This window comes from Lampetra fluviatilis, chromosome 54 (genome assembly GCF_964198595.1).
Source record: "Lampetra fluviatilis chromosome 54, kcLamFluv1.1, whole genome shotgun sequence".
NCBI classification, from domain to species: Eukaryota; Metazoa; Chordata; class Hyperoartia; order Petromyzontiformes; family Petromyzontidae; genus Lampetra; species Lampetra fluviatilis.
In genome coordinates this window covers 4,887,042-4,913,908 of record NC_136328.1, presented here as the reverse complement: position 1 = coordinate 4,913,908, position 26,867 = coordinate 4,887,042, and the positions used below count along the sequence as shown (strand labels likewise).

The following is a 26,867-nucleotide window of genomic DNA, read 5'->3' as shown; positions in this document are numbered from 1 at the left end:
ATTCCTCCAAGGGGAGAACACAAACTCAACACGTATGCAACCCATTTAACTGGTACAAAACTGACACCTTTATTCAAGGCATCATGTTTGCAATGACCACAACACAAGTAGTCAATAAAGCAAACAAAAAGAAGCAACTCTGATAAGGATAATAATATGCACTGTCCTTGAAGTTGATTGGCCCACACCCGAGACGGCTTTCTTTAGAGCCTAGTCCCCATTGGTGTAGGGCCAGATGACACCAGAAGGCGTACAACTCAAAAACAGTGCAATATCAGAGTATTGAGAGTTCGGGGTAAACATTTACACTATGAGATCTCTTTTACCAGTGGCAAAATATAATGGTAGGTTTTTACCCTTTTAACTGGTACAAACATGATGCCTTGAATAAAGGTGTCAGTTTTGTACCAGTTAAAAGGGTAAAAACCTACCATTATATTTTGCCACTGGTAAAAGAGATCTCATAGTGTAAACGTATGCAACCCGTCGGATTTCTAATGAACTGCTAGATAATTAGCAAGCAATAATATAATTCATCTCGATTTGGCATCTCTCGTCGCGTGCTTAAGGAGGTTACAAATCACTTTGACGCACATTTCTTTTATGCCATCGTTACATTATCGGTGGCAATTTGACGTTGACTTACGAGTGGTCCGAACCACCCCCTAGAGATCCCTCTTAACTTTACGATACTTAATCGTTCTTAACTCCCGAAATTGAATTAGCGTTCAGACAAATCTCACCTTCAAGTGGGCCTGCTCCAAATCTACGATGACGCAAGTCGTCCTGTACACAGGCCTTGGGTCTTTCCAGACTTACCGACTTATATCTCCATTAGCACTACAAACAAAAACATTTGATTTTACCTGGAAAGGCCTACTGAAATATGTATCTTTTTCAGAAGCAATTTGGCTATCACAAATGATAGCTCAGCGAAGCGGCTTATCACGTGGACATTTATCGCAGCCAAAGACTCTCGATGCTTGTTGATTCTAAATGTGGAGGGACACATCCACACGACCACGGAGAGAGACAGAACATGCAAACTCCAAAGTATAATGACAATAGAGCCTGCATGCGGTGTGAGGGGACTAGTGGCCACGGGAGGTAATGACAGGGGAGTCAGCCTGTAGTATGAATGGACTAGTGGCCACGGGAGGTAATGACAGGGGAGTCAGCCTGCAGTGTGAATGGAATAGTGGCCACGGGAAGTAATGACAGGGGAGTCAGCCTGCAGTGTGAATGGAATAGTGGCCACGGGAGGTAATGACAGGGGAGTCAGCCTGCAGTGCGAATGGACTAGTGGCCACGAGAGGTAATGACAGGGGAGTCAGCCTGCAGTGTGAATGGAATAGTGGCCACGGGAGGTAATGACAGGGGAGTCCGCCTGTAGTATGAATGGACTAGTGGCCACGGGAGGTAATGACACGGGAGTCAGCCTGCAGTATGAATGGACTAGTGGCCACGGGAGGTAATGACAGGGGAGTCAGCCTGCAGTACGAATGGACTAGTAGCCACGGGAGGTAATGACAGGGGAGTCAGCCTGCAGTGCGAATGGACTAGTGGCCATGGGAGGTAATGACAGGGGAGTCAGCTTGCAGTGCGAATGGACTAGTGGCCACGGGAGGTAATGACAGGGGAGTCAGCCTGCAGTGTGAATGGAATAGTGGCCACGGGAGGTAATGACAGGGGAGTCAGCCTGTAGTATGAATGGACTAGTGGCCACGGGAGGTAATGACACGGGAGTCAGCCTGCAGTATGAATGGACTAGTGGCCACGGGAGGTAATGACAGTGGAGTCAGCCTGCAGTACGAATGGACTAGTAGCCACGGGAGGTAATGACAGGGGAGTCAGCCTGCAGTGCGAATGGACTAGTGGCCATGGGAGGTAATGACAGGGGAGTCAGCTTGCAGTGCGAATGGACTAGTGGCCACGGGAGGTAATGACAGGGGAGTCAGCCTGTAGTGCGAATGCATTAGTGGCCACGGGAGGTAATGACAGAGGTATTAGTTGTGAGTGCGAAGGGACCGGTGGCTACGGGAATGTTCGAGAAGGGAGCGTGGTCAGGTGACGAAAGAGGACGGTGGAGCGAGCATCCAGAGTCAGCGGGAATGATCGAGAAGGGGGGCGTGGCCTCGTGTCGGTATAAAAGGGAGATGCGCGGGAGACCCGGGGCTGTCGCAGTGGAGGTCTCCGCCTGATGTCAAGTGAACGTGTCTTCAATAAAGTGCCATCTCAAGAGAAGTGTGCTAAGTTTTTATTACACAAGCGTCAGGGTCGGGATCGAACCCACGACCTCCTGTATACCAGGTGAGGTGGTTAACATCTCCCAAACCGTGGCGCACTTTTCCAGCCCTATCAGTTTAAACTCAGCTGCCGATATGCAAACCATTTTTGACGCATTACCGACTTTAAACTATCGTCATACATCCTCACAACATTTTAATGTATTATTTTTTTTCTTCGATGAAACTGTTGCTTTTAAAAAAAAATTGGTCAGCGGTAAAGAGTTAGAAAAAGCGAAAGCCTGCCGCTTAAAACCGCAGGGTTTGTCAAGTACAGCACAACGTCGCATATCCATTGTGGCGAGATGTTAACTCCCTCGCCTGGTACGCAGGAGGTCGTGGGTTCGACCCCGACCCCCGACGCCTGTATCTCTCTCTCCCCGTGGTCGCATGGATTTTTTTTCTCCGGGTCCCTCCGGTTTTTCCCCTCCGCATTTAGAATCAACGTCACGCGTTCAAAATATTTGGCTGCTGTAGATTTCCACACGATGATGAGCCGCTTCGCTGAGCCATCACTTGCGGCCAGGTCAGTGGGACCTCACCTGGTAAAATAAAACCACTTTGTGTAGCTTAGCTTAGCACCACGACTCGCTGGGTGGCTGAGTTACGCAGCGGATATGTTAAGCGGGTTGATATACGCGGATGCCTATGGTAAATGGCAGTTACACCGTGCACAGACAGGTTAGTGGGCCGAAGCCCACATTGCTTTTAACGTGGGGGCAATGTTTAAGCTGTGCTTTAGAAGTGAACTGAAGACAAACGGACGTTTTTATTAACCCCACGGTACTTGTGGTGAACATGCAAAACAAACACGCTCTGATCATGTGCATTGTCTTTGAAACGGATTGGCCTACACCCGAGACAGCCTTCTTCATGGCCTCGTCTCACCAGCGTGAGAGCAAACGTCCAAAGACAAGGTACGAGCAGAGAGCATTTACAGCTCGGGGGGAGCAGCTACATCATGGGGATGCCTTTTCACTTTGAGAAACGCAAAGTGCGAACTTGATTCCTTGCAAAAGGTTGCGATTTGGTGTTGGAACATCTTAACACCTTCTGTTTTATTGCCAGAAAGGGTAAAACATATTTTTGTTTTTTTTTCATAATTTGATACTGGCAAAAAGGTCCCATTTTGACGGTACGCGGCGCGAAACGTCGGACGTCGCCCGAACAACACGCCGGAGATCCACGCAGCGCGACGCAGAGGGCACACCGCAAGATAATTACCTTCGAAAATTGCACCTATTTTTTTCCAACATGTTGTTGTTGTTTATAATTTCCAACTGCGAGGTTGACGAATTTCTGACCACGCGGAAAAAAAACATTTCACGGGACAACAGATGAGACCCGGGCATGATGGCCCGACGACACGGGGAGGGAGTTTCGTGGTGCGTGTGATCGTGCCAGCGGTGGCGGCGATGGGGCTGATGATGCGATGGCGTGGGGAGGTCGGACGGGTGGTGATATAGCCGGCGACGGGCACGGTCGATGTCGTCGACGCTGTAAAAAAAAAGTGCGAGGCGCTGCCCCTCACTGCCCGCCACCGCCACCGTCCCCCTCTGCCTCAAGCTCGTTCTTGTGCGGAGCGAGGGCAGTGGGCAGCGTCTGCCCACACGGCCCCTCGAAGTGGAACCTGGCAGGGTGGAGTGGCGGCGGGGGGGAGGCACACAGACACGCACAGGACTCGCGTGCCGTTGCGTTGACCCAGGGGAGGCCTCTATTGTGGTATTTGCGTCTCCCGTGTCTGTGTGTCCCGTGTCCCCTGTGTGCCCCTTTGTCTCCTGTGTCCCGTTTCTCCTGCGTCTCCTGCGTCCCTCCACGCGTGTATATCCCACGTCCCTCCACGCGTGTATATCCCACGTCTCCTGCGTTCCCATCTTTCCTATCGTCCCCATGCCTCCAGTGGCCCCGCGTCTGCCGCATCGTCCCCGTGTCCCCATGTCTCCCGCGTCCCTGTGTCCCCACGTCTCCCGTGTCCCCACGTCTGCCGTGTCTCCGCATCGTCCCCATGTCCCCATGCCTCCCGCGTCCCCGTATCTTGCACATGTTCCCAATGTCCCCATCTTTCAGTGCGTCCCGCGCCCGCGTGCCCGCCCGCCCGCGCCCCTCACCCGAAGCCCTGCGTCACGGGCGTCGTCTCGATGTTGAACTCCGCCACGGGGACCCCGCGGCCAGCGACCTGCGGCGCAAACATGGCGGCCGGGTAGACGACGGATGAGGTGCCCGCCTGGGGGCAAGGGTCAGGGGTCGGGGGAGACGGGGGGGGTCAAACAGTCACGAGCGATTTCCTCCGCAAGAAAATGTACCCGCGATCAGAATCAGAAGTTTATTTCCCATCGAGCAAAACCCGTTGAGCCGAGAAGCTCTTTGCCGAGAGCGACTCCGCCTCCAAGACGACATCGAAACATTCCACAATTGCTGATTTAAAAAAAGGGTTAATGAACAACCAGACGCGCGTCGCAGATTTATCGGACTGTCCGACGATGTTGGCTGTGAAAGCTTACGTGCTGTGCGACGGTGACGACGATCGTCGTCGTCATTATTATTATCATCAAAACAGATTTTTTTAAAAAATCCTTTATATTAAGTTAAACTTGCTTGCTTGCTTGCGCGCTTACGACCGTGCAAATCTTTCGGTCGTTTTTTAACCCACTTCCCGTGATCCAATCGAGCTGATATTTTGCACACAGACTCGTTGTGCGTGACAATTTATTTTCGTGTAAAAACATTTTTCCAAAATTTTCCACTTTTTGGGAAAAATGTTTTTTCATATTTAATTTAAAATACCAATGTGATAAAAATGAAACTCTTACTCGAGAAAAACAGAAATGAATAATAAAATAAAACCGATGCCACGCATATAAATGATTTATAGTGAAAAACTTTGTTTTTACGGGTTAATTTTTTTCAGTTCAAGAACTGTACCACGATGCAGAGATCGCAGGAGTCGAGTTCGGCGTAGACCCGGTCCATCACGCCCGAGTCCAGGCTCTCGCCAAACCACACCACGTGTGGACGCAGCAGCCCCCCACAGCCGCCCTGCACGCACCTGGACACACGCGGGGGGCAATCGAGGTGCTTGCTGTTGGTTGACTTGCATCCCACTGGGATGTTTGACTTGCATCCGACTGGGATGTTTGACTTGCATCCCACTGGGATGTTTGACTTGCATCCGACTGGGATGTTTGACTTGCATCCCACTGGGATGTTTGACTTGCATCCCACTGGGATGTTTGACTTGCATCCCACTGGGATGTTTGACTTGCATCCCACTGGGATGTTTGACTTGCATCCCACTGGGATGTTTGACTTGCATCCCACTGGGATGTTTGACTTGCATCCCACTGGGATGTTTGACTTGCATCCCACTGGGATGTTTGACTTGCATCCCACTGGGATGTTTGACTTGCATCCCACTGGGATGTTTGACTTGCATCCCACTGGGATATTTGACTTGCATCCCACTGGGATGTTTGACTTGCATCCCACTGGGATGTTTGACTTGCATCCCACTGGGATATTTGACTTGCATCCCACTGGGATGTTTGACTTGCATCCCACTGGGATGTTTGACTTGCATCCCACTGGGATGTTTGACTTGCATCCCACTGGGATATTTGCACACGGCGTTGGTGTCCGGTGATTTTTTTCTGCAATATTTTGCTGTCTTTTCTTGGATTTTCTGTTTGCACTCAGTCATATTCTTAGGTTTTTTCGGTAAAGTCACGGAGGTAAAAAAATTAAATTAATAAAAGTAAAATTAAATTAAAATAAAATAAAAATCACGACGTTTCGGAGGCAACACAAGCTTCCGTCTTCAGGTGGAACCGTCACAGCACGATTGCTGTATCAAGTAAAAAATTAAAATAAATAAAAATAAAATAAAAATCACGACGTTTCGGAGGCAACACAAGCTTCCGTCTTCAGGTGGAACCGTCACAGCATGCTTGCATGCTTGCTGTGACGGTTCCACCTGAAGACGGCTTACTTTTACTAATTTTAATTTAAATTTTTTACCTACGTGACTTTACCGAAAAAACCTAAGAATATGAATCCTTGCAGTCACGAAAGCTTCAAATCTAGAATTGCACATAGTCACTTTAAGATGTTTTCTTGTTCATGTTCATGTTTTTTGTTTGTTGCGGTTGCACCCGATTCAAGAGCCGAATGGCTCACAGGGCTATACCTAATAAATTAACTTTGAACTTTGAACCTCCCGCTCGCAGCCCCGAGCCAGCCGACGGTGGACATTCCACGTTCCTGTGGCTTCCGGTTTGGCGAACGGACGTTGCGCTCGTTACGCGCGCGAAGCGCTTGCCTGCGAACGAGCCGCGATGCCCTCGCCCATCTCTCGCCAAGCAGCATGAACCATCGCCAAGCCAACTACGCTCGTCCTCGCAGCAGCAGCAGCAGCAGCAGCGGCAGCAGCAGCAGCAGCGGTGGCTTTTGGCTGCTCGAAGTCGAACAGAGGCGGTCTCCCACCCCCCCCCCCCCCCGATTCGTCGTCCACCAACCAGGCGACGGCTCTGTGCGTGCGACACCCGCATCAAGGTGTGTTTGCAAAGGGTTATTTGTCTTCTTGGTTCTTTCGGTAAAGTCACGTAGAAGGGAAATAATAAAATAATAAAAATAAAACATAATAAAATACAATTCTCACGACGTTTCGGCCACAACGCAAGCAGCCGTCCCTCAGGTGAAGAACAGGGCTGTCGGAAAGACAGCGTCTGAATGACCTGTTCTTCACCTGACGACGGCTGCTTGCGTTGTGGCCGAAACGTCGTGAGAATTCTTTTATGTTTTGTTTTTATTATTTTATTATTTCCCTTCTACGTGACTTTACCGAATCCCTGCAGTCACGAATGCTTTAAATCGAAATTTAAGGGTTATTTGTTTTGCATGTTTCACCGCAAGTGTGTGTGGGGGTGTCTGTTTTGATACAAATTGAGCAATCATTGGAAGGGTGTTATTAACCAGGTAACACCTGAACTCATTTATGGTGTTGCCAGTTTCTTCAGCCTCCTACACCCAGCCCCGCTCACCAGAGGTCGCAAACAGGATTTGATTCCTTACCCGTACCTGGCCGCATCAGGGTCGCAAACGGGTACCCGTACCCGGCCGTACCCGTACCCGGCCGTACCCGTACCCTACCAGTACCCGGCCGGGTACGGGTAGGGTACGGGTACCGGGTACCTGATTGCGACCTCTGGGATGAAGCCATGTTGCAGGCGCGGGTGGGTTGATTCTAGGAACTTGAATTGTGAGAAGAGACAAGACTTTGGGAAATGAGTGACAAACGGTGACTCACCAGTGACTCACGGCCTACCCGTACCTGTACCCGCCCACACCAGGGTCGCAAACAAGTACCCGTACCCGGCCGGGTAAGGGTAGCCGGGTATCGGGTAGAGTACGGGTATCGGGTACCCGGTTGCGACTTCTGCCGCTCACTTCCCAGCCCCGGCATTTTGTCGTGCTTGCAGCTCCCCACTCTCCCTACCCCACACACCCGCCCCCTCTCTCTATCTCTCCTCCCTGGCTCCTCCCCCCTCTCTTACCTATATAACCTCTTGTCACGGCAGCCCTTTTGCCCACTTCAGCAATTGTTTCGTGCTGTGGTTGTCCCACCTGATGACGGACGCTTGTGTTGCGCCGTGATTTTATTTATTTTATTTTCTACCCACGTGACTTTACCGAAAGAACCAAAGAGTTATGGATCCCTGCAGTCACGAAAGCTTCAAACCGAGATTGTCTATTTGGTGTTTGAACATCTTGACACTTCCCGTATTTGTGCCAGAAAGAGGACGAAGCCTTTTCCTGTTTTTTTTTTCTCTCAGGCCAAGTCACACACACACGCAGTCATAACTGGACAGAAGTTGAAGTCTGATTTTTTTCTTTCCTTCACATCCCAAACTAAAGTATTTTTTCTTTTATTTTATTAGGTCAGGCCCACTGAGCTGCATAGCTGTTAATCAAAAGCAACCTGGCTATCACAAATTATAGCTCAACGAAACGGCTTGTCACGTGGAAATTCTTAGCAGCCGAATACTCTAAACGCGCGACGTTGAATATAAATGTGGAGGGGGAAAAACCGGAGGAGCCAGAGGAAAATCCACACGACCACGGGGAGAGATAGAGAGAGACACCCACGACCTCCTGTATACCAGGCGAGGTAGTTAACATCTCCTAGCCACCGTGGCGAGATATTATAGCGAATCACATTAGGGGAGTGGAGTGAGAGGAGAGCGAGTGGCTGGAATGCCCCTTCTCCCTGAGGGCACAGGCGGGGGCAGCAGCATCAGCACCAGCTCACCTGGGCAGCAACTCCTCAGGGATGGCAGCGTCCGGAGTGTTTGGGTCTGGGGCACTGGGGTCACACGGGGTCACAAAGCGAGGAGGGGGGGTCACATCGGGACACCAAGAGGAGAGGGGGGAGGGTAGGGGGGGTCACACAGCGAGGAGGGGGGTGTGGGGGGGGTCACATCAGGATACCAAGAGGGGAGGTGGGAGGGTAGGGGGGGGTCACACGGGGTCACGAAGCGAAGTGGGGGGTGGGGGGGTCACATCGGGACACCAAGAGGGGAGGGGGGAGGGTAGGGGGGGTCACACAGCGAGGAGGGGGGTGTGGGGGGGTCACATCAGGATACCAAGAGGGGAGGTGGGAGGGTAGGGGGGGTCACACGTGGTCACGAAGCGGAGTGGGGGGTGGGGGCGGTCACATAGAGACACACCAAGGGATGGGGAGGGTAGGGGAGGCGTCATTAGGGGACATTTAATTTTATGAATAAAAAAACAACATTCCACCTGGGTGATCCCTTCTTGACACGGAAGAACACGTCATTTGTGAGGGAGCTCACAGCGTGTGAAGTGACGCACCCCAACAACAACAACAACAGCAGCAGCAGCCATTCGTCACCGCGGCGCTTGTGCCAGGCCAGGTGCGCACACAGACACACACACAGCAAACGCGTACAGACGCGGCGTGCAGACGCAACGTACAGACGCAGCGTGCAGACGCGGCGTACAAACGGCAGCGCGCAGACGCGGCGCGCAGACGCAACGTGCAGACGCAGCGTGCAGACGCAGCGTACAAATGCAGCGTGCAGACGCAGCGTACAGACGCAACATGCAGACGCAGCGTATGGGGCGGGCATTCTGGAATCTACGGGACTGGGGCGTCACCTCGGGGAGTCTTTCTCTTCTCGAATTTACGGTTTTTACCGGTGGTTCTATAAAAAAAAATTGGAAACCCCCGAGTTATGTTCTACGCGTGCCGAGACGGAGCCAATTGCATGGCGAGCGCTCGCAGTGGGCAGTGCACCACCCCGAGGTGGGGAACGGCCCAGACAGACGGAACAAGAATCTCCGCTGCCGCCGGTGGCCACGAACATTCACGGCAAGAAACACAAAAAAAAAACGATGCGGTTCTTGAATCGAACCGTGACCCCGTAATGACCGCCTCTGCCTGTGACGGCCTGTGACCGACAGCGACTGCTCACGACTGCCAGTGTCCATAACCGTGACTGTGACGACCGCCAGTGGCCGACTGCGACTGCCTCAAAGCCAGATGCCGACCGAGTGCCTGACCATGACTGCGACGACGACGACGACGACTGCAACGACTTTGATTGCACGAGAACGACTGCCCGCGACGAAACGCCTGCGACCGACTGCTGCTCACCCCTTGCCCTGCAGGGCCGGGGTGATGGGGCTGTCGTAGTTGCTCTCCACGTGTCCACAGCTTGTGCAGCGCGTCTTAAACAAGCTCCCTGTGCACGCACGCACACACACAAAGACAAAAATCCCCCGTGTAGCCTCGGCAGGCCGTTGGGACAAGCGCTGTTAGCGAGTAGCACCTACGAAGGCCGGCACCGCGCCCGGCCGCCTTTGTCTCCCCGGTGGCGACGTTGACTGCGCGTCGCAGCGAGTGCGGCTTGTAAAACATCGCCACTTGGGGGGTGGGCACGACCTGGGGGAGGCCCGGGACCGGTTCAGATCATCGTCGCTGGCTGTTGCCCGCGAGAGGGAATGGAACCCGGGTCGCCGGGTTTGTGGCGCAGCGTAGCGCTGACCACGCACGCAGTGAGCTTCACTCTGGTGGCACCACGCCTCGCTCTCCCCCTCCTCACCACACCCACCTCACCCTCCTCACCACACCTCACCACACCTCACCACACCTCACCCTCACCCTCCCCCTCCTCACCACACCCACCTCACCCTCCCCCTCCTCACCACACTCACCTCACCCTCTTCACCACACCCACCTCCCCCTCCTCACCACACCCACCTCACCCTCCTCGCCACACCCACCTCACCCTCCCCCTCCTCGCCACACCCACCTCACCCTCCTCACCACACCCACCTCACCCTCTTCACCACACCCACCTCCCCCTCCTCACCACACCCACCTCACCCTCCTCACCACACCTCACCCTCACCCTCCCCCTCCTCACCACACCCACCTCACCCTCCCCCTCCTCACCACACTCACCTCACCCTCTTCACCACACCCACCTCCCCCTCCTCACCACACCCACCTCACCCTCCTCGCCACACCCACCTCACCCTCCCCCTCCTCGCCACACCCACCTCACCCTCCTCACCACACCCACCTCACCCTCTTCACCACACCCACCTCCCCCTCCTCACCACACCCACCTCACCCTCCTCACCACACCTCACCACACCTCACCCTCACCCTCCCCCTCCTCACCACACCCACCTCACCCTCCCCCTCCTCACCACACTCACCTCACCCTCTTCACCACACCCATCTCCCCCTCCTCACCACACCCACCTCACCCTCCTCGCCACACCCACCTCACCCTCCCCCTCCTCGCCACACCCACCTCACCCTCCTCACCACACCCACCTCACCCTCCCCCTCCTCACCACACCTCACTCTCACCCTCCCCCTCCACACCACACCCACCTCCCCCTCCTCACCACACCCACCTCACCCTCTTCACCACACCCACCTCACCCTCCTCACCACACCCACCTCACCCTCCCCCTCCTCACCACACTCACCTCACCCTCCTCACCACACCTCACCACACCTCACCCTCCCCCTCCTCACCACACCCATCTCACCCTCCCCCTCCTCACCACACCTCACCCTCACCCTCCCCCTCCTCACCACACCCACCTCACCCTCCCCCTCCTCGCCACACCCACCTCACCCTCTTCACCACACCCACCTCACCCTCCCCCTCCTCACCACACCCACCTCACCCTCCCCCTCCTCGCCACACCCACCTCACCCTCTTCACCACACCCACCTCACCCTCCCCCTCCTCACCACACCCACCTCACCCTCCCCCTCCTCGCCACACCCACCTCACCCTCCCCCTCCTCGCCACACCCACCTCACCCTCTTCACCACACCCACCTCACCCTCCTCACCACACCCACCTCACCCTCCCCCTCCTCACCACACCCACCTCACCCTCCCCCTCCTCACCACCCCCTCCTCGCCACACCCACCTCACCCTCCCCCTCCTCGCCACACCCACCTCACCCTCCTCACCACACCCACCTCACCCTCTTCACCACACCCACCTCACCCTCCTCACCACACCCACCTCACCCTCCCCCTCCTCACCACACTCACCTCACCCTCCTCACCACACCTCACCACACCTCACCCTCCCCCTCCTCACCACACCCACCTCCCCCTCCTCACCACACCCACCTCCCCCTCCTCACCACACCCACCTCACCCTCTTCACCACACCCACCTCACCCTCCTCACCACACCCACCTCACCCTCCCCCTCCTCACCACACCCACCTCACCCTCCTCACCACACCCACCTCACCCTCCCCCTCCTCACCACACTCACCTCACCCTCCTCACCACACCTCACCACACCTCACCCTCCCCCTCCTCACCACACCCACCTCACCCTCCCCCTCCTCACCACACCTCACCCTCACCCTCCCCCTCCTCACCACACCCACCTCACCCTCTTCACCACACCCACCTCACCCTCCTCACCACACCCACCTCACCCTCCCCCTCCTCACCACACCCACCTCACCCTCCCCCTCCTCACCACCCCCTTCTCGCCACACCCACCTCACCCTCCCCCTCCTCGCCACACCCACCTCACCCTCCTCACCACACCCACCTCACCCTCCTCACCACACCCACCTCACCCTCCCCCTCCTCACCACACCCACCTCACCCTCACCCTCCTCACCACACCTCACCCTCACCCTCCCCCTCCTCACCACACCCACCTCACCCTCCCCCTCCTCACCACACCCACCTCACCCTCCCCCTCCTCACCACACCCACCTCACCCTCCCCCTCCTCACCACACCCACCTCCCCCTTTTCACCACACCCACCTCACCCTCCTCACCACACCCACCTCAAGACTCTCTGCTTCACCACACTCACCTCAAATTCTTTCCTCACCACACTCACCTCACCGTCTCTCTTCACTACACGTACACTACTCTCTAAGGTGTGGGTATTGCTAGATTCCGGTATCACCGTGGTTACGGTATCACCGTGGTTCCAGTATTACCGTGGCTCCGGTGTCACCGTGGTTACGGTATCACCGTGGTTCCAGTATTACCGTGGTTCCTGTATCACCGTGGTTACGGTATCACCGTGGTTCCGGTGTCACCGTGGTTACGGTATTACCGTGGTTCCGGTATCACTGTGGTTCCGGTATCACTGTGGTTACGGTATTTTCGTGGTTCCGGCATCACTGTGGTTACGGTATCACCGTGGTTCCAGCATCACCGTGGTTCCAGTATCACCGTGGTTACGGTATCACCGTGGCTCCGCGTAGCTCCGGTGTTACCACGGCTACAAAGTCGCGAGACGGCTCCGTCGTGCGGTGCTCGCACGGCGATCCACGGTGCCGCCCCCCCCCCCCCCCGGCGCCTCTCACCGTGCAGCTCGTGCACGCGCTCCGAGCCGGCGCGTCGGTGCAGCTCGTCCACGTTCTGCGTGACGAGGGTGAGCGTGCGGCCCTGCCCGGCCAGGCGGCGCTGGCAGCGCGCGAGCGCCACGTGCGCCGCGTTGGGCTCGGCGCGCAGCACGGCCTCGCGCCGGTGGTGGTAGAACTCCCAGACGCGCGACGGGGACGCCTGGAACGCGGCGGCCGTCGCAAGTTCCTGCGGCAGCACACATGCACGCAGAAACACACACGCACGCACACACACAGAAACACACGCGCACGCACGCAGAAACACACGCGCACGCACACAGAAACACACACGCGCGCACGCACACAGAAACACACACGCACGCACGCAGAAACACACACGCACGCACACACACAGAAACACACGCGCACGCACGCACACAGAAACACACGCGCACGCACGCAGAAACACACGCGCACGCACACAGAAACACACACGCGCGCACGCACACAGAAACACACACGCACGCACGCAGAAACACACACGCACGCACACACACAGAAACACACGCGCACGCACGCACACAGAAACACACACGCACGCACGCAGAAACACACACGCACGCACACACACAGAAACACACACGCACGCACACACACAGAAACACACGCGCACGCACGCAGAAACACACACGCACGCACACACACAGAAACATACGCGCACGCACGCAGAAACACACGCGCACGCACACAGAAACACACACGCGCGCACGCACACAGAAACACACGCGCGCGCACGCAGAAACACACGCGCGCGCACGCACACAGAAACACACACGCACGCACGCACACAGAAACACACACGCACGCACACAGAAACACACGCGCACGCACGCACACAGAAACACACACACAAGCACACACACAAAAACACACGCACACAGAAACACACAAACAGAAACACACACACACACAGAAACACACACAGAAACACACACACAAAAGCACACACACAGACACACGCACACACAAAGATCCTCCATATAGCCATAACAGACTGTAGGGGCAAATGCTGTTAGCGAGCACCTATGAAGGCCGGCACAGCACACGAGGGGGTGGGTGGCCAGCACCACGCCCGACCGCCTTTGTCTCCCCAGTGGCGATGTTTACACACCGCACCAGGTACTCATTTGAGGCTGAGTCGACCTAGGGGGGGCCCAAGACCGGTTCAAATAATCGTCACCGCTGTTGTGCCGTGAGCGGGAATCTAACTCGGGTCGCCGGGTTCGTGGTGCAGCGTGCGAACCGTTGGACTACCGCTCCCCGCAGGTGTTTCCGTGGGGCCAAACTGCGCCGTGTGAATCATCGGAGGTCCGCTGGTGGGAACTGGACCACGAAACTGTTGCAAGTAAATATCCCAGGTGAGTTACCTGCGACTGCCAGGTAAGTGCCCCGTAGTAGACACAGGTGAGTTACCTGTGACTGCCAGGTAAGTACCTCGTAGTGGACAGGTGAGTTACCTGTGACTGCCAGGTAAGTGCCCCGTAGTAGACACAGGTGAGTTACCTGTGACTGCCAGGTAAGTACCTCGTAGTGGACAGGTGAGTTACCTGTGACTGCCAGGTAAGTGCCTCGTAGTAGACACAGGTGAGTTACCTGTGACTGCCAGGTAAGTACCTCGTAGTGGACACAGGTGAGTTACCTGCGACTGCCAGGTAAGTGCCCCGTAGTAGACACAGGTGAGTTACCTGCGACTGCCAGGTAAGTACCTCGTAGCGGACAGGTGAGTTACCTGCGACTGCCAGGTAAGTACCTCGTAGTGGACAGGTGAGTTACCTGCGACTGGCAGGTAAGTGCCTCGTAGTAGACACAGGTGAGTTACCTGCGACTGGCAGGTAAGTGCCCCGTAGTAGACACAGGTGAGTTACCTGTGACTGCCAGGTAAGTGCCTCGTAGCGGACACAGGTGAGTTACCTGTGACTGCCAGGTAAGTACCTCGTAGTGGACAGGTGAGTTACCTGTGACTGCCAGGTAAGTGCCTCGTAGTGGACAGGTGAGTTACCTGCGACTGCCAGGTAAGTACCTCGTAGTAGACACAGGTGAGTTACCTGTGACTGCCAGGTAAGTGCCTCGTAGTGGACAGGTGAGTTACCTGTGACTGCCAGGTAAGTGCCTCGTAGTAGACACAGGTGAGTTACCTGTGACTGCCAGGTAAGTGCCTCGTAGTAGACACAGGTGAGTTACCTGCGACTGCCAGGTAAGTGCCTCGTAGTGGACAGGTGAGTTACCTGCGACTGCCAGGTAAGTGCCCCGTAGTGGACACAGGTGAGTTACCTGCGACTGCCAGGTAAGTGCCTCGTAGCGGACACAGGTGAGTTACCTGCGACTGCCAGGTAAGTGCCTCGTAGTGGACAGGTGAGTTACCTGCGACTGCCAGGTAAGTGCCTCGTAGTGGACAGGTGAGTTACCTGTGACTGCCAGGTAAGTGCCTCGTAGTGGACAGGTGAGTTACCTGTGACTGCCAGGTAAGTGCCTCGTAGTGGACAGGTGAGTTACCTGTGACTGCCAGGTAAGTGCCTCGTAGTGGACAGGTGAGTTACCTGTGACTGCCAGGTAAGTGCCTCGTAGTGGACAGGTGAGTTACCTGTGACTGCCAGGTAAGTGCCCCGTAGTGGACAGGTGAGTTACCTGCGACTGCCAGGTAAGTGCCTCGTAGCGGACACAGGTGAGTTACCTGCGACTGCCAGGTAAGTGCCTCGTAGCGGACAGGTGAGTTACCTGTGACTGCCAGGTAAGTACCTCGAAGTGGACAGGTGAGTTACCTGCGACTGCCAGGTAAGTGCCTCGTAGTAGACACAGGTGAGTTACCTGTGACTGCCAGGTAAGTGCCTCGTAGTAGACACAGGTGAGTTACCTGCGACTGGCAGGTAAGTACCTCGTAGTGGACAGGTGAGTTACCTGTGACTGCCAGGTAAGTACCTCGAAGTGGACAGGTGAGTTACCTGCGACTGCCAGGTAAGTGCCTCGTAGTAGACACAGGTGAGTTACCTGTGACTGCCAGGTAAGTGCCTCGTAGTAGACACAGGTGAGTTACCTGCGACTGGCAGATAAGTGCCTCGTAGTGGACAGGTGAGTTACCTGCGACTGCCAGGTAAGTGCCTCGTAGTGGACAGGTGAGTTACCTGCGACTGCCAGGTAAGTACCTCGTAGTAGACACAGGTGAGTTACCTGCGACTGCCAGGTAAGTGCCTCGTAGTAGACACAGGTGAGTTACCTGCGACTGCCAGGTAAGTGCCTCGTAGTGGACAGGTGAGTTACCTGCGACTGCCAGGTAAGTGCCTCGTAGTGGACAGGTGAGTTACCTGCGACTGCCAGGTAAGTGCCTCGTAGCGGACAGGTGAGTTACCTGCGACTGCCAGGTAAGTACCTCGTAGTAGACACAGGTGAGTTACCTGCGACTGCCAGGTAAGTGCCTCGTAGTGGACAGGTGAGTTACCTGCGACTGCCAGGTAAGTGCCTCGTAGTGGACAGGTGAGTTACCTGCGACTGCCAGGTAAGTGCCTCGTAGTGGACACAGGTGAGTTACCTGCGACTGCCAGGTAAGTGCCTCGTAGAGGACAGGTGAGTTACCTGCGACTGCCAGGTAAGTGCCTCGTAGCGGACACAGGTGAGTTACCTGTGACTGCCAGGTAAGTGCCTCGTAGCGGACACAGGTGAGTTACCTGCGACTGCCAGGTAAGTGCCTCGTAGTGGACACAGGTGAGTTACCTGCGACTGCCAGGTAAGTGCCCCGTAGTGGACACAGGTGAGTTACCTGCGACTGCCAGGTAAGTGCCTCGTAGTGGACAGGTGAGTTACCTGTGACTGCCAGGTAAGTGCCTCGTAGCGGACAGGTGAGTTACCTGTGACTGCCAGGTAAGTGCCTCGTAGCGGACACAGGTGAGTTACCTGCGACTGCCAGGTAAGTGCCTCGTAGTGGACAGGTGAGTTACCTGCGACTGCCAGGTAAGTGCCTCGTAGCGGACACAGGTGAGTTACCTGCGACTGCCAGGTAAGTGCCTCGTAGTGGACAGGTGAGTTACCTGCGACTGCCAGGTAAGTGCCCCGTAGTAGACACAGGTGAGTTACCTGCGACTGCCAGGTAAGTGCCTCGTAGTGGACACAGGTGAGTTACCTGCGACTGCCAGGTAAGTGCCTCGTAGTGGACACAGGTGAGTTACCTGCGACTGCCAGGTAAGTGCCTCGTAGTGGACAGGTGAGTTACCTGCGACTGCCAGGTAAGTGCCTCGTAGTGGACAGGTGAGTTACCTGCGACTGCCAGGTAAGTGCCTCGTAGTAGACACAGGTGAGTTACCTGCGACTGCCAGGTAAGTGCCTCGTAGCGGACACAGGTGAGTTACCTGTGACTGCCAGGTAAGTGCCTCGTAGCGGACACAGGTGAGTTACCTGCGACTGCCAGGTAAGTGCCTCGTAGTGGACACAGGTGAGTTACCTGCGACTGCCAGGTAAGTGCCCCGTAGTGGACACAGGTGAGTTACCTGCGACTGCCAGGTAAGTGCCTCGTAGTGGACAGGTGAGTTACCTGTGACTGCCAGGTAAGTGCCTCGTAGCGGACAGGTGAGTTACCTGTGACTGCCAGGTAAGTGCCTCGTAGTGGACAGGTGAGTTACCTGCGACTGCCAGGTAAGTGCCTCGTAGCGGACAGGTGAGTTACCTGTGACTGCCAGGTAAGTGCCCCGTAGTGGACAGGTGAGTTACCTGCGACTGCCAGGTAAGTGCCTCGTAGTGGACAGGTGAGTTACCTGTGACTGCCAGGTAAGTGCCTCGTAGCGGACAGGTGAGTTACCTGTGACTGCCAGGTAAGTGCCTCGTAGTGGACAGGTGAGTTACCTGCGACTGCCAGGTAAGTGCCTCGTAGCGGACAGGTGAGTTACCTGTGACTGCCAGGTAAGTGCCCCGTAGTGGACAGGTGAGTTACCTGCGACTGCCAGGTAAGTGCCTCGTAGTGGACACAGGTGAGTTACCTGCGACTGCCAGGTAAGTGCCTCGTAGCGGACACAGGTGAGTTACCTGCGACTGCCAGGTAAGTGCCTCGTAGTGGACAGGTGAGTTACCTGCGACTGCCAGGTAAGTGCCCCGTAGTAGACACAGGTGAGTTACCTGCGACTGCCAGGTAAGTGCCTCGTAGTGGACACAGGTGAGTTACCTGCGACTGCCAGGTAAGTGCCTCGTAGTGGACAGGTGAGTTACCTGCGACTGCCAGGTAAGTGCCTCGTAGTGGACAGGTGAGTTACCTGCGACTGCCAGGTAAGTGCCTCGTAGTAGACACAGGTGAGTTACCTGCGACTGCCAGGTAAGTGCCTCGTAATGGACACAGGTGAGTTACCTGCGACTGCCAGGTGCGCCAGTATCCGCCGGTGCCGCGGAAGGTGGGCACGCCGCTCTCGGCGCTCACGCCGGCGCCCGTCAGCACCACGACGTGACGCGCGCGGCTCAGCACCTCGCGGAATCTACCCATGTCTGTGGGGGGGGGGGGGCGGGGAGAGGGGGGGGGGGAGGTGGGGGGAGGGGGGAGGTGGGACGAGGTGGGGGGGAGAGGGAGGTGGGGGGAGGGGGGAGGTAGGGGGGAAATGGGAGGGGAGGGGGGAACGAGGTGGGAGGGAGGTGGGGGGCAGGGGGGGATGAGGTGGGGGACAGGGGAGAACGAGGTGGGGGGGGGGGGAACGAGGTGGGGGGGGGGGTACGAGGTGGGGGGAGAAGAGAACGAGGTGGGGGGGAGGGGGGAACGAGGTGGGGGGGAGGGGGAACGAGGTGGGGGGGGGGACGAAATGGGGGGAGGGGGGAACGAGGTGGGGGGGAGGTGGGGGGCAGGGGGGGATGAGGTGGGGGACAGGGGGGAACGAGGTGGGGGGGGGGGACGAGGTGGGGGGGGGGGACGAGGTGGGGGGGGGTACGAGGTGGGGGGAGAAGAGAACGAGGTGGGGGGGAGGGGGGAACGAGGTGGGGGGGAGGGGGAACGAGGTGGGGGGGGGACGAAATGGGGGGAGGGGGGAACGAGGTGGGGGGGAGGTGGGGGGCAGGGGGGGATGAGGTGGGGGACAGGGGGGAACGAGGTGGGGGGGGGGACGAGGTGGGGGGGGGTACGAGGTGGGGGGAGAAGAGAACGAGGTGGGGGGGAGGGGGGAACGAGGTGGGGGGGAGGGGGAACGAGGTGGGGGGGGACGAAATGGGGGGGAGGGGGGAACGAGGTGCGGGGAGGTGGGGGACAGGGGGGAATGAGGTGGGGGGGGGGGTACGAGGTGGGGGGGGGGGGTACGAAGTGGGGGGAGAAGAAAACGAGGTGGGGGGGAGCGAGGAACGAGGTGGGGGGGGGAGGGGGGACGAAATGGGGGGGAGGGGGTAACGAGGTGGGGGGGAGGTGGGGGACAGGGGGGAATGAGGTGGGGGGGGGTACGAGGTGGGGGGGGGGGGGAGAACGAGGTGGGGGACAGTATACTCGTACAGCATACCGATGTGTTGGAGAGTAAACCTACCGCAACATTTACAATTCCAGTGCCGTGACGTTTCGCCTGGTGATGCTGGTCGTTATTACCGGCGAGTTCAAACGAAGACAATTGAAATCTCACGGCTGAGCTGCGTCGCTAGTTTTCTCTCACACGAAGCAACGTTGGCCACAAATGGACAGCTCGACGAAGTGAGCGGCTTATCGTCGGCATCGTCATCATCACGTGGAAATGCACAGCAGCCAAAGTCTCTTAAACGCGTGGTGGTGGTGGTGGTGGTCGTCGATTACTGAATGTGCAGGGGACAAGACCGCAGGGTCCGGAGACGAATCTACGGCGACCACGAGGAGCGAGAGAGACACACAAACTCCAAATATACAGCAGCAGGCGTCGTCAGGGTCGGGATCTAACCCACAACCTCCTGTATACCAGGCGAGGTAGTTAACATCTCCTAGCCACCGTGATGATGACGACAGAGAGAGACACGCAAACTCTAAATATACAACAGCAGGCGTCAGAGTCGGAATCGAACCCACAAACTCCTGTATACCAGGCGAGGTAGTTAATATCTCCTAACCACCGTGATGATGATGATGAGACACGCAAACTCCAAATAGCAGGCGTCATCAGGGTCGGGATCGAACCCACGACCTCCTGTACACCAGGCGAGGTAGTTAACATCTCCTGGCCACCGTGATGATGATGAGAGAGAGAGACACGCAAACTCCAAATAGCAGGCGTCATCAGGGTCGGGATCGAACCCACGACCTCCTGTATACCAGGCGAGGTAGTTAACATCTCCTAGCCACCGTGATGATGATGAGAGAGAGAGAGAGACACGCAAACTCCAAATAGCAGGCGTCATCAGGGTCGGGATCGAACCCACGACCTCCTGTACACCAGGCGAGGTAGTTAACATCTCCTAGCCACTGTAGCGGTGGATGTTTTACTCTGGATCCTCCGGTTTTCCCCCTCCATATTTCGAATCAACGTGCGTCTCGATTATTTAGTCACTTCCCTGCTATCAATTTCCACATTTGATGATGACGACGATGATGATGATGAGAAGCCCACTTCGTTGAGTTATCATTAGCGATGACCAAGTCGCTTCTGGAAAATAAACTAATAGCTCAGTGGGCCTTACCTGGCAAGATACAAACATAGTTTAGTTTTGTTGTTTTAAAGGTAAAATTATCTCGCCTTTCCTCGACTCTGCACTCCAGCCGTGCTCTCTGTACTGTGTGTTGCGGCTCTAAAGTTCTGACCTGCCCCCTTACTGGTAAACGTGTGAACAAAAAAAAGTCAACTTCATAGCGCATCGGATACCTCCGCCATGAGATTCAAGTAAAGATCCCGGTAAAGTATTCTTAGGTTTTTCGGTAAAGTCACGTAGGTAAAAGAATAAAAGTAAAATAAAATAAAAATATTCTACTCGGTAAAGTCACGTAGGTAAAACATTAAAATTTATAAAAGTAAAATAAAAATATTTTACTTTTATCAATTGCAATTGTTTTACCTACGTGACTTTACCGGAAAAAACCTAAGAGTCTGAATCCTTGCAGTCACGAAAGCTTCAAATCTAGAATCCCGGTAAAGGCTCACTCGCTCGCTCGCTCTCGCACTCACCTGAGCTCGGTCTGGCCATGGCCAGGCACTGCCCGGTCACCTGCAAGAACGCGGAGCGGCAGAAGCTGCTGCTGCTGCTGCGACCCAGCAGCGGCATCAGCGCCCAGCAACGAGCCGGTAGCATCGCCCCCTGCACACGGGGGGGGAGGGGAGTGCAGGGAGAGAGACAAAGACGGAGACTGCGGGAATTCCCCCCCCCGCACTTTGCCCACCGCAGCAGCAGCAGCAGCTGGGCGTGGATGCGGATGCCGCGTGGAGGAGGCGGTGGTGACGCGCGCAGTGGATCATGGAGGGCACGTGGGTGACACTGGGTGGGGTGTGTGTGGGGTGTGTGTGTGGTGTGGGTGGGGTGTGTGTTGTTTGTGTGTGGTGTGTGTGTGTTGTGTGTGGTGTGTGTGTGTGGTGTGTTGTGTGTGTGGTGTGTGTGTGGTGTATGTGTGGTGTGGTGTGTGTGTGGTGTATGTGTGGTGTGTTTGGTGTGTATGTGGTACAGGTGTGTGGTCTGTGGTGTGTGTGGTCTGTGGTGTGTGTGGTACAGGTGTGTGTGGTGTGTGTGGTACAGGTGTGTGTGTGTGGTGTGTGTGTTGTGTATGTGTGTGGTGTGTGTGATGTGTGGTGTGTGTGTGTGGTGTGTGTGGTGGTTGTGTGTGGTGTGTGTGGTGTGTTGTGTGTGTTGTGTGTGGTGTGTGTGTGGTGTGTGTGTGGTGTGTGTGTGTTGTGTGTGTTGTGTGTGTGGTGTGTGTGTGCGATGTGGGTGATGTGTGTGTGATGTGCGTGGATGATGTGTGATGTGTGTGTGAAGGGACAGGTGTGATGCGTGTGTGTACTTTGGCTATCTGTGTGTGACAACGACTCTGAACCCTCCATCCCCAACCACGGCCTGTGGGTCTATTCCGCGTTGTGAGCCAGCTCCTACCGCACCGCACTCGGTCACACTTCAGTGTGAAGCAGTCGGGGTGATTGACGGTCCGGCACTCAATCATCTGGAGTCACCGGCGGGGAAGTCGCCTCCTTGGCACTCTCATATCGCTACTACCTTGGTGACTGTCCCCGCATGAACTACAAGCATTGATTCCTCCACCAATACAACGCATCCACTCACTCGACCACTCACATACTCACCCACTCACAAACACATCCACTCACTCACTCACACACTAACTCACATACTCACTCACTCACACATCCACTCACATACCCACTCACTCACTCACACACTCACTCACATGCTCACTCACTCACACATCCACTCACATACCCACTCACTCACTCACACACTCACTCACATACTCACTCACATACTCACTCACTCACACATCCACTCACATACCCACTCACTCACTCACACACACACACTCACTCACATACTCACTCACACACATACCCACTCACTCACCCACTCACGAACTCACTCACCCACTCACTCACCAACACACTCACCCACTCACTCAATCACTCACATACTCACCCACTCACTCACATATCCACTCACTCACCCACTCGCTCACACACTCACTCACCCACTCACTCAACCACTCAAATACTCACCCACTCACTCACCCACTCACTCACACATCCACTCACTCACCAACTCACTCATCCACTCACTCACTCACACATCCACTCACATACCCACTCACTCACCCACCCACTCACTCACACACTCACTCACATACTCACTCACACACTCACTCACGAACGAACTCACTCACTTACACATCAACTCACTCACTCACCCACTCACTCAACCACTCACATATTCACTCACACACATACCCACTCACTCACTCACGAACGAACTCATCCACTCACTCACATATCCACTCACTCACCCACTCACTCACTCAATCACTCACATACCCACTCACTCACCCACTCAAATACTCACCCACTCACGTACCCACTCACCCATCCACTCACTCACATACCCACTCACCCACTCACACATCCACTCACATACCCACTCACACATCCACTCACTCACTCACCCATCCACTCACTCACATACCCACCCACCCACTCACACATCCACTCACATACCCACTCACTCACCCACCCACTCACTCACACACTCACTCACACACTCACGAACTCACTCACTCACTTACACATCAACTCACTCACTCACCCACTCACTCAACCACTCACATACTCACTCACACACATACCCACTCACTCACGAACTCACTCACTCACATATTCACTCACTCACCAACTCACTCACCCGCTCACTCGATCACTCACATACCCACCCACTCACGTACCCACTCACTCACGAACTCACTCACCCACTCACTCACTCACACATCCACTCACTCACCAACTCAAACACCCACTCACTCACTCACCCATTCAAATACTCACCCACTCACGTACCCACTCACTCACCCACTCACTCACACACTCACTCACGAACTCACACATCCACTCACTCACCAACTCACTCACCCACTCACCCATTCACTCACTCAACCACTCACATACTCACCCACTCACCCACTCACCCACTCATCCACTCATTCACCCACTCACTCACCCACTCACTCACGAACTCACCCACTCACTCACCCAGTCACTCACCCACTCATTCACTCACTCACCAACTCACTCACCCACTCACTCACCCACTCACTCACCCACTCGCTCACCCACTCACTCACCCACCCACTCACATACCCACTCACACATCCACTCACCTCACCGTTTGACCTTTCCTTAGCTCACAAAACGTAAAACAAAAAAGGTTGAGTCCACGGTGAAGCGAGATCGCCTCCCTCCCAGACACCTCGACCCCCACGGAGGTTACTCGCCGAGACGAAAATACTCGCGGAGACACCCAGAGACAACAGACCACCACGGCGCTCGTGCCAGGCTAGGTTCACCTCGAGGCCACGTGACGCGTCAAAGGCTCGCTGCTACTGGCAGGAGGTCACGGGACAGACCCAGCAGGTGGCGTGGGTTGGCTGACCGAGATGATTGGCAGAGGGCACCAGCTGTAGCGCCCCCCAACCCTCCCAAACTCTGCCAACTCTTTTCTCGGCGCGGTCAATCGTTGTGAGCGTCGCTCCTCTGCCCTCCGCTGTTGCTGGAGGGCGACTGCCTCCGACTGCTACCGGGTCAGTTGGAGGCAGTCGCCAAGTCGACCAATAACTGCGCCATTCGCCACTTAGTGGCTGTGACGTGACCACGGCGCCTGTGCCAGGCTAGGTGCACTTTGAGGCTACCACGTGAAGTGTCGAAGGCTCGCTTCTGCTGGCAGGAGGTCTCGGGACAGACCCAGCAGGTGCCGTGGGTTGGCCGACCGAGATGACCGGTAGATGCACCACCAGCCGTGCCCCACACTGTGCCAACTTGCTGCGCTTTAACCGCCCGGCGCTCCGCTCGTTGTTGTGAGCGCCGCTCCTCTGCCCTCCGCTGTTGCTGGAGGGCGACTGCCTCCTACTGCCCAGCAGCAGCAGTAGCAGCAGCAGCGTCCTTCACGAGCCTCAGGGGCCGATCTTGACACCGCTGGTACCGATCATTGGCAAGTCCAACCTTAGCCTCCACCTCCCCCCCCTTGTACCGCATCAGCCCCATCTCTTCTCGAGCCGTTGCCCGTTTTAGCCCCCTATCCATCCGGTAGCAACAACAACACAAAACTAAACAACAACAAGAACAACAGAAGCTGCTTGGGCATGCGGTGGCTGGGCACGCGGGTCGACTGCTTGGGGGCTACCCAGAGGCTGTCAAGGGTCACAGTCACACACAGAGACAGACACACAGAGAGACACACACACAGAGAGAGAGACACACACACACACACAAAGAGACACACACACCGAGAGACACAGAGACAGACACACAGAGACAGACACACAGAGACAGACACACAGAGAGAGAGACACACACACAAGACAGACACACCGAGCGCGACACAGAGACAGACACACAGAGATAGACACACACACACGAGACAGACACACCGAGAGAGACACAGAGACAGACACATCGAGAGAGACACAGAAACAGACACACAGAGAGAGACACACAGAGAGAGACAAACACACCGAGAGAGACACACAGAGACAGACACACAGTGAGACACACACAGAGAGAGAGACACACACAGAGAGAGACAGACACACAAAGAGAGACACACACAGAGAGAGACACACACACAGACACACACACCGAGAGACACAGCAGGAAAACCTCTGACTCAAGTCAACATGGAATGTTGGGCTAACGGAGAGCCCACCCACACACACAACGTTGACCCAACAACGTTGAATCTAACGCGCAGGCTTTCGCGACCACTATCATCCACAATGCAGTTGTGTTGTTCTGCTTACGGGACAACCCTTTACCAATTGTCTGTGGTGGCGGGCACACGCACACACACGGACACACACACGGGCACACACAGACACGGTGTCTCACGGACACACGGCCACACACGCACACTGTGTCTCACGGAGACACGCACACACACGCACACACGGACACACACGCACACACGGACACACACGCACACACGGACACACACGCACACTGTCTCACGGAGACGCACACACACGGACACACACGGGCACACACACGGACACACACGGGCACACACACGGACACACACGGGCACACACACACACACACTGTCTCACGGAGACACACGCACACACGGACACACACGGGCACACACACACTGTCTCACGGAGACACACGCACACACGGACACACACGGGCACACACACACACTGTCTCACGGAGACACGCACACACGGACACACACGGGCACACACACACACTGTCTCACGGAGACACGCACACACACGGGCACACACACACACATGCACACGGTGTCTCACGGAGACACGCACACACACGGGCACACACGGGCACACACACACACGCACACGGTGTCTCACGGAGACACGGACATTATCTCAAATCCGCCCCAACCCAGGCGGCCTAAACACCCCCCACCCACCCTCCTTTGTCTCCCTGCTCCCCCCGTATCTCTCTCGTGTCCCACACATCTCCCTTGTGTCCACCCCGTGTCTGCCCCCCCCCCCCCCCGTGTCACCCCCGTGTGTCGTCCACCCCGTGTCAAACCTGCCCCCCCCCCATCTCACCTCCCCGGGAGTCGCGCGGAGCCTCCGGCCCTCGAGTAACCGCCCGACTCGGAGCGCCCCCTGCCGGCTCACAGCCACGGACCCTCGCCCCGGTCAAAGGCCACCCCCACCCCACCCCACCCCCCGTTAACCAATGACATAGCGCCGTTCGTCGCTCGGCGACTGTGACGTCACCGCGGCGCCTGTGACGTCACCGCGGCGCCTGTGCCAGGCTTGGGTCACCCTCGAGGCCACGTGAAGCGTCGAAGGCTCGTTGCTGCTGCTGGCAGCAAGTCACGGGACAGACGCAGCAGGTGGCGCAGGTTGGTCGACTGAGGTGACCGGGAGATGCACCACCAGCTGTGCCCCCCACTGTGCCAACTTGCTGCACTTTAGCTGCCCGGCAGAGGTCGCAACCGGGTACCCGATACTCGTACCCTACCCGATACCCGGCTACCCGTACCCGGCCAGGTACGGGTAGCCGTTTGCGA

General features: G+C 56.1%; 1 protein-coding gene across 2 annotated transcripts; it reads right to left on the bottom strand.

The window, feature by feature from the left end:
• Nucleotides 1–2,242: 2,242 nt before the first annotated feature.
• On the bottom strand, nt 2,243–26,480 carry SIRT5 (sirtuin 5). 2 transcript variants are annotated; one of them, XM_078879623.1, is made up of 9 exons: nt 26,398–26,480; nt 21,290–21,419; nt 18,547–18,680; nt 13,185–13,410; nt 9,958–10,045; nt 8,590–8,643; nt 5,208–5,331; nt 4,394–4,509; nt 2,243–3,915 (listed from the first exon to the last, which is right to left on the bottom strand). In XM_078879623.1, exons 2-9 carry the CDS (start codon nt 21,411–21,413, stop codon nt 3,813–3,815), a joined length of 969 nt encoding a protein of 322 aa, XP_078735749.1. In that variant the 5' UTR covers nt 21,414–21,419; nt 26,398–26,480; the 3' UTR covers nt 2,243–3,812. The 2 variants fall into 2 exon arrangements, with proteins under 2 accessions (XP_078735749.1, XP_078735750.1); XM_078879624.1 differs by having other exon boundaries at nt 21,290–21,468; nt 26,398–26,477.
• Between the last annotated feature and the right edge of the window lie 387 nt (nt 26,481–26,867).

Excerpts from the sequence above, each read along its gene's own strand:
- SIRT5 (XM_078879623.1), bottom strand. The coding sequence starts at position 21,413 with ATGCTACCGGCTCGTTGCTGGGCGCTGATGCCGCTGCTGGGTCGCAGC. Across the intron at positions 18,681-21,289 it reads CATGGCCAGACCGAGCTCAG|ACATGGGTAGATTCCGCGAG; the intron begins GTGAGTGCGAGA and ends CCCCCCCCACAG. Across the intron at positions 13,411-18,546 it reads GGCGCACCTGGCAGTCGCAG|GAACTTGCGACGGCCGCCGC; the intron begins GTAACTCACCTG and ends GTGCTGCCGCAG.